General features: G+C 42.6%; 1 protein-coding gene across 2 annotated transcripts in view; it reads left to right on the top strand.

Annotated features, from left to right (window-relative positions):
- Nucleotides 1-15,322, top strand: part of POLA1 (DNA polymerase alpha 1, catalytic subunit) — a 717,861-nt gene that overhangs the window by 115,366 nt on the left and 587,173 nt on the right. For both annotated transcript variants that reach the window (XM_073616430.1, XM_073616431.1), the window contains exon 11: nucleotides 8,439-8,551. In XM_073616430.1, coding sequence (XP_073472531.1) covers nucleotides 8,439-8,551 — 113 coding nt within the window. The remainder of the gene's footprint in view (nucleotides 1-8,438; nucleotides 8,552-15,322) is intronic.

Below are 15,322 nucleotides of genomic sequence, written 5' to 3'. Positions count from 1 at the left end.
CATTTACTAAATTTTGTGCAAATACCTAATACGTCAAATCATATATGTTAATCCCTTGCTAAATCTTAAATAAAAAGAGGAAGTCTAAAAGTGAAGGGGGGATCTCGATGGTTTCCGGATTCCCCATAGTGTGGAGCTAGCATATGCGAGTAGGAACCACGTGACCCGACAGACCTCACTGCGTCTGTGACGAGCACACGTTACTTCCTACCCCATGGAAAGCTAAACACAGACACCGTCTCGGGCTTGCGTCCCAAGCCTCCGTGTGGCGATCCGCTTTGCGCGGTAACGTCAGCTACGATCTGACATGACGGCGTGGCATAAGTATGGTCCAATCATGACGCTGGAACCCAGATGTAAATAATTGAGTACAACCGCAGATAATAAACTAAAATAATCAGTGGTGTATAGATAACGATTCTTCCCACATGTCACCGCCATGAAGTGATAAATAAAAAAGGGGTAAATAAATAAATCATAGTGATATCATAATTATGGTGAACAAATAGTGCTATAGAAAAATATTGCTATTAAAAAATAAATATAAAAAATAAATAAAAACTAAAAAATTTTTTTGAGAGGGTAATGAACATTCCGTAAGATATCCATATCCTCAATACAAATATGTAAGTCTAATGCCCTGTACACACGATCGGATTTTCCGACGGAAAATGTGTGATAGGACCTTGTTGTCGGAAATTCCGACCGTGTGTGGGCTCCATCACACATTTTCCATCGGATTTTCCAACACACAAAGTTTGAGAGCAGGATATAAAATTTTCCGACAACAAAATCCGTTGTCGGAAATTCCGATCGTGTGTACACAAATCCGACGCACAAAGTGCCATGCATGCTCAGAATAAATAGAGATGAAAGCTATTGGCCACTGCCCCGTTTATAGTCCCGACGTACGTGTTTTACGTCACCGCGTTCAGAACGATCGGATTTTCCGACAACTTTGTGTGACCGTGTGTATGCAAGACAAGTTTGAGCCAACATCCGTCGGAAAATATCCATGGATTTTGTTGTCTGAATGTCCGAACAAAGTCCGACCGTGTGTACAGGGCATTAGAGTCCAGAGTGACTAACCAATAATTCTAAGTGAACTATATCTAAAAAATCAAGGGATGTGGGACTTCCCCATGATAAATAAATGTCGATATAAAAATTAAGTGAATATGAAAAATTAACTTAATATAAGTCCGAGATGGATTCTCATTAGGTCACCAGAAAAACGGGAGGTATGCATATAATAATATATATAACATGTATTCCTAAAAATTAGTGCAGATACATGCTCTAAGAATCGTTGATAAATGCATTTATATCTAATTCCATATTCATACCCCGTGGAAAGAGGGACTGTAGCTCATGTATACAGAATGTTTCCAAACGGGAAACACCTCTGGTCATAGCGCCCCCTCTCCAAGGTGGAATATACTTATCAATCACTAAAAATTGTGAACCTATTGGGTTGCTATTATGGAATTCTCTTTAGTGCCTTGGTACACTGTGCTTCGACTTCCTCCCTTTGATGAGACCGATATGTTCACCCACCCTTCTGGTAAAAGTTCTTGTTGTTCGGCCAACGTATTGTTTGCCGCATTAGCATGTGATTAAATACACCACATATCTGGAGTTGCATGTACAGAAAGGTTTAATGGTGTACCTTCTACCTGTAACGGTAGATGTAAATTCTGTTAGTTTACGTCCCACTAGTGTATTGTGTTGACATACAACGCATTTCCTACACGGAAAGAAACTGGTCCAGTTATGAAAAAAGGAAGGGCGCACTGGAGGGTTAGTAACATTAGGTGCTACCAGGCCACGCAGGGACGGTGCTCCCTTAAAGATTAATTTAGCTTGTTCAGGTAGCATTTTCCATAAGATGTTATCCTGCCTAAGAACCCCCCAGTGTTTTTTCATGTTTGTAATTTGCTTGTGTTGTACTGAATATGAAGTTAACATAGCCCATTTAAATGTGGTATCGGGTTCTCTTTCTGGTTTGGCTTCAAAAGGGGAATCTCACATGGAGCTTCCTAGCAACCCTACTAGCATTTACAAAAAACGATTACAGACACTTATAACTAAGGGCTATGATTCTAAGATCTTAAATAAAAAAGAAAAAGCATTCTTGATACCTACCGCACCCAGAATCCCTACTATATACTATTTGCCTAAAATCCACAAAAATCCTGTGTGTCCCCCGGGGAGGCCTATCGTGAGTGGTATCAATTCCATTACCTCACGAATAGGCAAATACATCGATTTTTATTTACAACCCATTGTAATGAAGACACCCTCATTTTTGAAAGATACCAGCTCCACGATTAAACTCTTGGAAAGGATTGAATTACAGGAAGGTTATATTATGGCCACAGCTGATGTGGCTTCATTATACACCTGTATACCACATGAAAGAGGCATAGAAGCTGTTAGACACTTCCTTGACCGTGAACAATCTCTGGCACCTTTCCAATGCGAATTCTTGATAGAACTCCTTGAATTCGCAACCAAACACAATTACTTCTGGTTTGATCAACGTTATTATTTACAACAACGTGGAGTGGCCATGTGAGCGAAATTCGCTCCTAGCCTTGCGAACCTCTTCATGGCCAAATGGGAGGAGGATGTCGTCTCTGCCCACGGAACCACCTCACTGATCCTGTGGGCTAGATATATTGACGACATCCTCCTCCTATGGAGTGGGACCTCTGAATCATTGAAGCAATTCTTTGAGTGCCTTTATACAAATGACAGGTATCTCCTTAACATATGAAGCCAGCGAAACTGAGATTCATTTCCTTGATTTAGAAATTAAGATTGTGAACAAGCATTTTGAATTCAATACATATTTTAAGCCAACTGATCGAAACAGCTTCATCCCCAGGGATAGCTGTCACCATAGATCTTGGCTCAATGCAGTCCCTCGGAGCCAGTTCCTGATACTCCGTAGGAACTGCACTGATACAGATGTGTTTTTGGAACAAGCGAATGTCTTGAAACAACGTTTTCTTGACAAGGGATACAATGGTACCGCCTTAGAGTCTGAACTTCGGAGAGTCATCAGCATGGACAGAGATTCCCTTTTTGAAGCCAAACCAGAAAGAGAACCCGATACCACATTTAAATGGGCTATGTTAACTTCATATTCAGTACAACACAAGCAAATTACAAACATCATGAAAAAACACTGGGGGGTTCTTAGGCAGGATAACATCTTAGGGAAAATGCTACCTGAACAAGCTAAATTAATCTTTAAGGGAGCACCGTCCCTGCGTGGCCTGGTAGCACCTAATGTTGCTAACCCTCCAGTGCGCCCTTCCTTTTTTCATAACTGGATCAGTTTCTTTCCGTGTAGGAAATGCGTTGTATGTCAACACAATACACTAGTGGGACGTAAACTAACAGAATTTACATCTACCGTTACAGGTAGAAGGTACACCATTAAACCTTTCTGTACATGCAACTCCAGATATGTGGTGTATTTAATTACATGCCCATGCGGCAAACAATACGTTGGCCGAACAACGAGAACTTTTACCAGAAGGGTGGGTAAACATATCGTCTTATCAAAGGGAGGAAGTCTAAGCACAGTGTACCAAGGCACTATAGAGAATTCCATAATAGCAACCCAATAGGTTCACAATTTTTAGTGATTGATAAGTATATTCCACCTTGGAGAGGGGGCGCTATGACCAGAGGTGTTTCCCGTTTGGAAACATTCTGGATACATGAGCTACAGTCCCTCTTTCCACGGGGTATGAATATGGAATTAGATATAAATGCATTTATCAACGATTCTTAGAGCATGTATCTGCACTAATTTTAAGGAATACATGTTATATATATTATATGCATACCTCCCGTTTTTCTGGTGACCTAATGAGAATCCATCTCGGACTTATATTAAGTTAATTTTTCATATTCACTTAATTTTTATATTGATATTTTCACTGACATTTATCATGGGGAAGTCCCACATCCCTTGATTTTTTTAGAAATAGTTCACTTATAATTATTGGTTAGTCACTCTGGACACTAAGACTTACATATTTGTATTGAGGATATGGATATCTTACGGAATGTTCATTACCCTCTCAAAAAAATTTTTTACTTTTTATTTATTTTTTATTTTTATTTTTTAATAGCAATATTTTTCTATAGCACTATTTGTTCACCATTATTATGATATCACTATGATTTATTTATTTCCCCCTTTTTTATTTATCACTTGATGGCGGTGACATGTGGGGAGAATCGTTATCTACACACCACTGATTATTTTAGTTTATTATCTGCGGTTGTACTCAATTGTTTATTTACATCTGGGTTCCAGCGTCATGATTGGACCATACTTATGCTGCGCCGTCATGTCAGATCGTAGCTGACCTTATCGCGCACAGCGGATCGCCACACGGAGGCTTGGGACTTGCGCCCGAGACTGTGTGTGTTTAGCGTTCCATGGGGTAGGAAGTAACGTGTGCTCGTCAGACGCGGTGACGTCTGTCGGGTCACGTGGTTCCTACTCGCATATGCTAGCTCCACACTATGGGGAATCCGGAAACCATTGAGATTCCCCCCCCCTTCACTTTTAGATTTCCTCTTTTTATTTAAGGTGTAGCAAGGGATTAACATATATGATTTGACGTATTAGGTATTTGCACGAAATTTAGTAAATGGAATTAGGGTGTTGGAACGCACATGGATACACTATAACGAGGTTTGGAACGCACGCGGGTCCGCCATTTTGGCCGAACCTGGAAGTGCATGACAATTATTGATACGAGCTGGATTCTCATCAAGGGGGCCATGGTATCTATATTAATGGGTATGGCAGCAGTGGGTGAGTACCCCAGAAGAAGTCTTGTAAGACGAAACGCGTCGGGAGACTCCACTGCCTGCCATAATTTTATATAAAGCGCTTTTTTACTACAGAAATGTAAGTTGTTTACCTTTTTTAATACATGTATTTTACAAACGGTATTATGCTATGTGGCCCCTTTTTATTTTATATGGGCTATTCACCTGAGACGGTCCATTGGACGGGTTGCAATCCACTGTAAAGAGGGTTCCCCCACAGTTCCGGACAAGTTTGAAGTTCCGTGGTCATCCAGTTAAGAGGTCCCCTTTTTCACCAGTCGGTGATACAAGCTTGGTTGACTGATTGAGCATACGTTCTTATGAGTCCAACCCCTCTGGTAAGCCTTCATTCTTCCTGTGTGGAGGGTCGTCGCACTCACTTTTCCGCATGAGTTATCCACGTGGTGATTAGGATGTTGCATGTAACCACTGGATCAAGAATAACTTCTCGTATTCATAGTGACATCTGAAGACTACCAGAGACTATATTGTGTGCACTAAGAATTGCTAAAGACTTTTTCCTTTCTCTCTCAATCTTTGTTATGCATATGTAATATTATAAGCATGTAATACTCTAAGCGCTACACCTGTTTGTGCACTTGTACAGTAACTTTAGACAAAAATCCTGTTTGTTGTGTGAGCTGCTGAGTTGTTGGGTAAGCGCAGGGTTAAACTTTTTCTTTTCATTCTTTATGGGGCCAATATGATCCGACCTCCTTCTTTGACTATTTATATACTTAAAGAATTTCTTGGGATTTTTTTTTTTTTTTTTACTCTCCTCCGCTATGTGCCTTTTCGTGTTCTAAGCCGTCCTGATTGCACCCTTACGTTTCTTGTTGCATTCTTTGTAAAGTTGGAATGCTGATGATTATCCCTTTTTAACCTTGTATTTTTTGAAGGCTTTCTGCTTTTTGATTTTATATGCATTTTTACGATAGAGTTAAGCCACCCAGGACTTTTTATAGATCTTTTTTAAATATTTTTCCATTGGCATGCACTGGCTAATACACTTATTTAATATGCTCTTAAAACACACCCATTTTTCCTCCATGTTCTTTGTTCCTAGGATTTTATCCCATTTAATATCTTCTAGCAAGGAGCTTTGTTTATGGAAGTTGACTCTTAAAATTCAGCGTCTTTGTATTCCACTTATGTTTCCTATTTGTGTGATTTTATACTGAAACGAATTGACCTGTGGTCACTATTTCCTAAATTGCCCCGTATTTCTACATCCACGCAGGTCTGTATTGTTGGTAATCGGTAGGTCTAGTAACGCATTGTTCCTTGTTGGTGCAATTGCTATCTGACACATGAAATTGTCCCGTAAGACATTTAGGAAATGGCGAGCCTTAGCCGAATGCGTGGTTCCTTCTGCCCAGTCTATGTCTGGATAATTAAAATCCCCCATTATAATAACACTTCCCATCCTTGCTAAACTGTGATAGGCGGTCCGCCTCCCCCTCCTTCCTCTGGTTAGGGGGCCTGTAGCATACTCCCAGTATTACTTTCCCCTTGGTTTCCTCCCTTTGTAGCACTACCCATAAGGATTCCACCTCCTCCCTTGCTCCATTAGTGATATCGTCCCTCACATTCACTTGTACATCATTTCTGATATACATGCACACCCCCCCCCTTTTTGTTTTTTTTTTTACCCTCTGCGATATAGGGAATACCCTTGGATGCCAGCCAATCATGAGAGCTGTTGAACCAAGTCTCTGAAATTCCCACAAAATCTAAATTCTCCTTGTACAATAGCAGCTCTAGTTCTCCCATCTTGTCCGCCAGACTCCTGGCATTAGTGAACAAGCCATGCCGTTTTGAACGGTCGCATACTATCTCCTTATTGGGTCTTCTGAGGTTGCAAATAGGACTTGTTACTATACTTCGGGTTTAGGTGCTTTAGTCAACCTACCACTAATGCCCCCCAATACTACCCTCTGGAATTTGTTCCACGCTGGCTAACTCTACATCTGGACCTTCCCTCATTGCCTAGTTTAAAAGCCCCTCTAACCTATCGGCCATCTTTCTCCCAGCCTATCTGCATCTTCCCCATTTAGAAGCAGCCGGTCCCTGCTAAAGAGCCGGTAACCAACTGAGAAGTCGGCCCAGTTCTCCAGGAACCCTAACTACTCTTTTCTACACCAGCTGCTCAGCCACTTGTTTACTTTCCTTATCTTCCGCTGCCTTTCTGGTGTGGCTCGAGGTACCGGTAGTATTTCTGAGAATACTAAATTGGAGGTCCTTTTTCTCAATTTAGGGCCTAAGTCCCTAAAATAATTTTTTAGGACACTCCATCTTCCTCTGACTTTGTTATTGGTGCCAACGTGCACCATGGCAGCAGGGTCTTCCCCAGCCCCTCACAGTAATCTGTCCACCAGATCCATGATGTGCCGAACCCGAGTGCCCGGTATACAATATACAGTTCGGCGCTTCAGGTCTTTGTGACAGATTGCCCTCTCTGTCCTTCTGAGAATTGAGTTCCCTACCACCAGAATCTGTCTTTCCTTTCCCTTGGCTTTACACCCGACCTCACTGCAGGAGTTATTCCCTTGGCAGCTAGGGGCGTCAATGCCGGTCCCTGACTGGTTTCACCAATGTCACACAACAGGGTGTACTTATTGGGATGTTCCAGCCCGGGATCGGCCTCCCTGACTCTTTCCCCTCTACCCTTCCTGACCGTCACCCATCTACTCTGCTCTGGTGCCTGCACCTCTTTGTCTCCAACCACCTCTGTGCTGGCCCCTGCTGGGTATGAGCCCTACTCTCCTTTAGTATGGAGAGTCTTCTCAGTGTTGACCGTTGCTTCCCTAGATTCAGAACCTGGCCATCCAGGCAAACAACGCGCTTACGTTTTGCACAGCAGTATTCACCCTCGATCAGATGATTAAGGAACGCGTTTATGCCGCAAGATGTACACGAGTCGCATCTCTACACCCGCAGGGCTTCATACCCACTAATTCATTTATTGGGGATTAAACCCTGTCCAAATTAACTAGCTTCCTAACACTAATACTCAACAATGCAAAGGCGCTCATGGCACATGGGCGTTCACGGAGTGCCATACATGGGCGCCACCACAATGTTCAGGTTACTCACAGTACTCAACAATGCACAGCGTCCCCACTACACACAGTCTTCTGACTGCTCTGTACCTGCTAAAATGCCCCTGCAATCAGACACTTGCAGGGCTTGTCAGCGCCTACAGTCTCCCCCCGTCAGCCTGCCTGTTACTGCTCCCTTCGCTCCCCTGGGGAGTTTGGCCCGGTTAGCACTCAAACAAGCACTCACACACAAACGCACACAGCTTCCGGACACAACGCTGCTCAGCTCTGCTGATTCGGATTTTGCGCCAAACACAACAGCACCACAGCCCACTGGAGAAACTATTGCAGGATGGGGGTAGTGGGGGACTTTTTTGCCTGGGTATTTTAATGGCAATGACGATTCATAGGAAATCCTTTTAAGTGTTTTATAGTTACTGAATCATATTGTTGGATGGGTCATTTTTGTTTTTATAAAGTTTTGTCTGATTAAAGCAATCTTACTGTACCTCATTTATTTTTGCCATACTACAGGTATTGTGTATTTGTTTGGAAAAGTTTGGATCGAGTCAGCAGAAGCATTTGTCAGTTGCTGTGTTAGTGTGAAAAACATTGAGCGAACCATTTACCTTCTACCACGTGAAACGGTAAGCCCCACTCTTAAAGCCCCATTCAAACTTGAGCTACGCATCTTTGATCGTGTTTGAGCTTTTTTTTTTTAGTGTTTTTTGCACAGGCACATTTTTTTCAGACTTAAGCATATATACATTTTCCTTGTACCTCCAACTTTGGAACGCAACTGTTTTTGTGCAGCAGCTGCTTCCACTTCTATGGGATGCCTGTGTGCAGCTCATAGGTGAATGTGTTTGCAGCAAAACCCAGCTCAGCACGGAGGATGGGGCTCAAAACCATTCTGAATGAGCTCAGTGAGTCAGGATTGAGCTCAATCTCCTAAGATCAAATGCGTTCAGCCCCGCTGCCTGCATTCTGTCAAAATCTATAGTATGCTGAAATGGATTGTAGCGGTATGGGCAGAATGCTACACCAAGGGCACTCTGCATTTAGGGATGAAAGTCCTGAGGCTGTAGCCAGGCAGTGACTAAGGGACCAGTGAGGTGTCCACAGCACAAGGATCCTGGCGGGTGCACAGGCTCAGCACTTCTGGAAAAGGTGTAGGTACAATCAGACTGTGTAGTATTTGTACAGCATACATATGCACCTAAACACCTTTACTGTGAAATGCTTATGATTATCATTATGATATTCACAGTAAGTGTGTAGGTGTATATGTATGGCTTTGCACGGTGGGGCATCAAAAACTATTACCTTTTTGTTGTGTTCAGCAGGCAGTACCGACTGCTGAATGTGACCCACTCAACGTATTGGGTGTGCCCCAAAATGGTGTGCAGTGCATGCGCTACTGCATAGCTTAAGGGGTTAAAGTAGGTGGTGAGCAGGTGTTGTGTCAAATGCTCTCTGAAGAGTGATGCATATTGTAGATCGCTCTTCAGAGAGCAATGCTACAGTAAAATAGCCCTGAGGACTTGTTCAGACTAGCAATGACCTTTTGAAGAGCAATCCATGTTTGGGTCACTCTTCATAGAGCATTTTAGGCTGTACAATGGCTCCTTACCTCCTTTTAACTGCTTCAATACAGGGCACTTTTACCCACTTCCTGCCCAGGACAATTTACAGCTTTTAGCGCTGTCACACTTCGAATTACAATTGCGCAGTCATGCAACCCAAATTTTTTTCCACATAAATAGAGCTTTCTTTTGGTGGTATTGCTAAAAAAAAAAAACTGAAAAAGTTTGAAAAGATTTTTCTTGGTTTTTGTCAGAAAAATTTGTAAATAAGTTCTTCTCCTTCATTGATGTGCGCTGATGGGGGGGCACTTATGGGCACTGAAAGGCGGCACTGACTTGCATCAGTGATGGGCACTGTTGGGGCTGCACTGATGATCAGCGCACTGAGAGCCGATAACCGGCATTTCCTTATGTACATGTGATCAGCTGTGATTGGACATCAGTAAAGAGTCGAAGATCAGTGTCGTGTTGACACAGCACGCACTGTTCGCCAGCGTGATGAAACTGGGCTGACGTAGTCCCAGAACAGAGCAACCCCCTCCCTGGCATTTGTGTATTCAGTGGGCGGGAGGAATTATAAAATGCTCTATGAAGAGTGATCCAAACAGATTGCTCTTCAGGGAGCATTGCTAGACTGAATGAGCCCTAAGAGCTATTTTACACTAGTGTTGCTCAATCGAAATCGTAGTCACTCTTTAGGATGCATTTGACAGACGCCTTCTCACCACCTGATGATTTTTTACTATGGGTAACTACATGTGTTCTTTTCTAAAATGTATTTAATTCTATATTACCATGAAAGCAAAAAATATCCTATCTATATTATATACAGTTGTTCTCATAAGTTTACATACCCTGACAAAATGTGATTTCTTGGCCATTTTTCAGAGAATATGAATAACACAAAAACTTTTCTTTCACTCATGGTTGGTGTTTGGCTGAAGCCATTTATTATCAACTGTGTTTACTCTTAGAGCCCTTTCACACTGAGGTGCTTCAAAAACGCCCTAAAATGCCTTAGGGGTTTTACAGCACTAGCGTTAAAATTACTGCAACGCTGTGGGCGTTTTAACAGCGTTTTTCAAGCGTTATTGAAGCATGGGCGTCAAAGAATAACCCCACCTCCCTACATGTAGATGCTGTCTTTTCTGCTTGCATGTTTACCTTTTTGTGAGATTGTGTGTATTTTCTTCAGCTCAGGGTGGATTATAGGTGCTAATCAGGCGTTTTTACAGCGTTTTCAATTCATTTCCGTGGAGAGGGGCATTTTTGAAGCGCTTTTTTTCAACGCCCAAAAGCTGCTCCAAAGATGCTGCTTGCAGGACTCTTCTCAATGCCCAGCCAGCGCAACGCCTCAGTGTGAAAGTGTCCATTGAGATGCATGGGGAGCGTTTTATGAGCGTTTTAATAGCGCTATTTTTAGCGCAAAAACGCCTCAGTGTGAAAGGGGTCTTATAATCACAACAAAAACTACTCGAATGACCCTGATCAAAAGTTTATATACCCCAGTTCTTAATACCGTGTATTGCCCCTTTAACATCAATGACAGCTTGAAGTCTTTTGTGGTATTTGTAGATGAGGGTCTTTATCTTCTAAGATGGTAAAGCTGCCCATTCATCTTGGCAAAAAGCCTCTAGTTCCTGTAAACTGGGCTGTCTTGCATGAACTGCACATTTGAGATCTCCCCAGAGTGGCTCAATTATATTGAGGTCAGGAGACTGAGATGGCCACTCCAGAACCTTCACTTTATTCTGCTGTAGCCAATGACAGGTCAACTTGGCCTTGTGTTTTGGATCATTGTCATGTTGGAATGTCCAAGTATGTCCCATGCGCAGCTTCCTGGCTGAATGCAAATGTTCCTCTGGTATTTTTTGATAACATACTGCATTCATCATGCCATCAATTTTGACCAAATTTCCTGTGCCTTTGTAGCTCACACATCCCCAAAACATCAGCGATTCACCTCCGTGTTTCACAGTAGGAATGTTGTACCTTTCATCATGGGCCTTGTTGACTCCTCTCCAAATGTAGTGTTTGTGGTTGTGGCCAAAAAGCTAAATTTTGGTCTCACCACTCCAAATGACTGTCCCAGAAGGTTTGAGGCTTGTATCTGTGCTGTTTAGCTTATTGTAAGTGGGATAATTTGTGGCATTTGCATAGTAATGGCTTTCTTCTGGCGACTTGACCATGCAGCCCATCTTTGTTCAAGTGCCTCCTTATTGTGCATCTTGAAACACCCACGCCACATAGTGGTGGCTGAAATTTTAGTTGATCTACTGACCGTGGTTTGGTTTCAACCGAGCCCCTCATTTTCCACTTCTTGATTAGAGTTTGAACACTGCTGATTGGGATTCTCAATTCCTTGGATATCTTTTTATATCCCTTTCCTGTTTTATACAGTTCAACTACCTTTTCCCGCAGATCCTTTGACAATTCTTCTGCTTCCCCCATGACTCAGAATCTAGAAACGTCTGTGCAGCACTGGATGAAGGATGCAAGGGTCTGTCAGGAATCCAGAAACTGATTGACCTTTTATACAAACCGATCACAGGTGAGGATGGTTACCTTTTAATAGCCATTCAAACCCCTTTGTGTGTCAACTTGTGTGCATGTTATCAGGCCAAAATCACCCGGGTATTTTGATCAGGGTCATTTGGGTAGTTTCTGTTGTGATTATGATTTAAAAAGCGTAAACACAGTTGGTTGATAATAAATGGCTTCAGCCAAACACTAACCACGAGTGAACGAAAAGTGTCATCATTCATTCTCTCTGAAAAAATGGCCAAGAAATCATAAATTCTGCCAGGGTATGTAAACTTATTAGCACAACTGTGTATGTGTGTGTATATGGATAGATTAGATTTTTTATATGTGTGTGTGTGTGTGTGTATATGTATATATATATATATATATATATATATATATATATATATATATATATATATATATATATATATATATATAAAATATTTCTTTTCATTTTTTTTTTTACTGGTTTCATTCAAATATCACAAGTATCATTGCCTCACCATACTGAATAAATGCACAGTGACAAGTTTGATGCTCTTTTTTCTGAGGTCTTTTTAAGTTGGATAGTTTTGAAATAAAAGTCAAATTAGTGTGTACACCTTCCCTCTCCCCCCTTGCTTTCCCTGAGCTTTAATCACAAGAGAAATCACAGCTGGGTGTCGTCACCCACTCACCCCATGTTTGCGTAAAGAAAAAAAGTTAGACAGTGAGTGGTGGTAAAAAAAAGTGGTAAATTAATGAGGGAGTGTCGATCCAGAGAGGTCATGCACGCCTTAGCGTGAACAAAGGTTTTCAGTTTCTAACTGCCTTGGACAAGGTAAGTAAGAGATAAGAACATTGGGATTGCTGAGGTAGAAATTATATTACAAAACTCTTTCTTATCGTACATCACGGGACACAGAGCCATAGTACTTACTATGTGGGTTATAGGTCACCTTCAGGTGATGGACACTGGCACGCCCTAAGACAAAAAGTGCCCTCCTTATATAACCCCTTCCACTACTGGGAGTACCTCAGTTTTTTCGCCAGGTGTTGGTTATGAGTAAAGATGTGCTGTGCTGAGCTCCACTGCAGCAATCCTTGCTGGGGCTAGCCATGCAGCCGGATCCATTCAAAGTGTCTTTTTTTGGCCAAATTGATTGGTACCAGGGCCTTGTATCCGAAGAAACAACAAGGTCTTGCCTGTAACGCTTCTCTTTTTATTGAGCTGGACCCCAGGATCCAGTACTTTTGGTATTAAGGCCATAAAGTTTTACTAGCGGAGGTGCTATTACAGGTCCAGGATTGTGGGTTTCCTCGAGGACCCCCAGCTTCTGAAGGTTTAACCAAACCCACCGTGAAGGGTGACGATTGGGTCTGTTGGTTTACCACAGAAAACCCTGCGGCGGGAAAGGTGAGTGGAGTTTTCTAAGAATTTTTTTTTTCATTTTCTTTTGATTGTCTCCTTTAAATTTAGTAAGTGTTCTCATGCCTATGTGTCACCACTGGGGGCTGTATTGAGCACTTGATAGATAAAAGGGGATTTTTCGAGCCACAGTGGTATATTGCCTCAAATGTGGAAATCACCTAGCTAGAGCACGTTTCATATGCCGTGCAATACAATGTATACAAAAGATACGCTGCGCTAAGGTGAAAATATCAATCGGGGGGGGGGGGGGGGGGGGCGGAACTGGAAGGTCGCTTCTGGGCAGAGCTCCTTCACAGCAGGAACCGTAACCCCTTCCCCGGGGCCCATTACGCTTCTAATTACCTGCACCCCCGGGGGAACAAGCAGTGCATGCTGTCCTACAAGTCCCGTCGCTGGAAACCGGCACAAAGGTCCCTAACTAATTATCTCAGAGCCAGGGAGATGGCCGAAAATTCCCAAGATGGCGCCGCCACTCAGCATGCTTTAGCTCCTGCACACAGCCTGAGGGCCTCTACTGCACATTCGTTTGGGGACGGTGAGTACACGCTGCAACTCACAAAGGCAGACCTGGATGACAGCCTCACAGCCATGTACAACAAAATCGCTGAGAAATTCCAGACTGAGCTGCACAAATCTACTAACACATTGCAGAATGAGATAGCGGTTCTGGGTGGGATTTGGAGGACCTGGACAACAAAAATTGGAGAAACAATTTAAGAATCAGAGGGGTCCCTGAGTTGGTCACTGAGTTAACCCCAGCCGTTTACAAGCTTTTCCAGTCCTTGCTGCCAGAATCACCCCTGACTGCCTTTGCCTGTGACAGGCTTCACAGAGCCCTCTGTTCTAAACCTCCAGACGACAGGCCTCCAAGAGACATAATTTTATGTCTCAAGGATTATCTGGTGAAAGAAGAGATTCTTAGGGCCTCACGTAACACCCCTAACATCTTGCTGGATGGCACCAAAATTCAAATATACCCAGATATATCACCAGCCACCTTGGACAAATGCCGTAAGTTTAAAGAGATCACTACTCCTCTCCAAGAAGCAAGTATCAGATACAGATGGGGGTCTCCCTTTAAACTCCAGGTCTTCCATAATGGATCCACGTACACCGTCATCACCATCCAGGAAGGATTCATCCCGACTAGACAAATCACTGACAATATCAGACTGGCTTCTAATATTATAAAGGACGCTGACCTACACTCCCGTAAAGTACTATTTCTATGCCTGGACATTCATAAGGCCTTCGATAGTGTGCTCTGGCCATACCTCGAACTAACCTTAGAAAAATTTGGCTTCATTGGAGCATTTGTTCATGGCTTTCGAGCATTATATCATCAGCCCCACACTCGGATTAGATCTGAATATTTCAGGTTGGGCAGGGGGACAAGGCAGGGATGCCTCCTGTTACCACTTTTATTCGCCCTCGCCATTGAACCCCTGGCCTAGTCCATTAGCTTGGACCTTAATATCAATGGTTATTTAAAAGGGGACCAGGAGTTCAAGTTAAGTCTTTACACAGACGATGTTCTCCTATTTCTTTCTGATCCAATAGTCTCAATCCCCAATCTTATTTCCACCCTCCATACCTTCCAAGACCTTTTGGGTTTAGGGGTTAACATTTCTAAATGCTCAGCCCTTCCTATAAACTTTCCCCAACATACTATCTCTACAATACAATCCAACTTTGGCTTTGCCATGGGTTGTCAGTGTCTTTCTTACTTAGGGATTAAATTGGCACCTTCTTTCTACAGATTATATTTAGCTAACTACCCACCAGCGTTTACCAGAATCAGACAACTTTTGATCGCCTGGAATTCTTACCATATCACCTTTTTTAGGTAGGATCCAGGCGATTAAACTGTCCATTCTTCCCAAACTTTTATTTTT

Source organism: Aquarana catesbeiana, linkage group LG02 (assembly GCF_042186555.1).
Source record: "Aquarana catesbeiana isolate 2022-GZ linkage group LG02, ASM4218655v1, whole genome shotgun sequence".
In the NCBI taxonomy this organism is placed as follows: Eukaryota; Metazoa; Chordata; class Amphibia; order Anura; family Ranidae; genus Aquarana; species Aquarana catesbeiana.
This window is presented reverse-complemented; position numbering and strand designations above follow the sequence as displayed.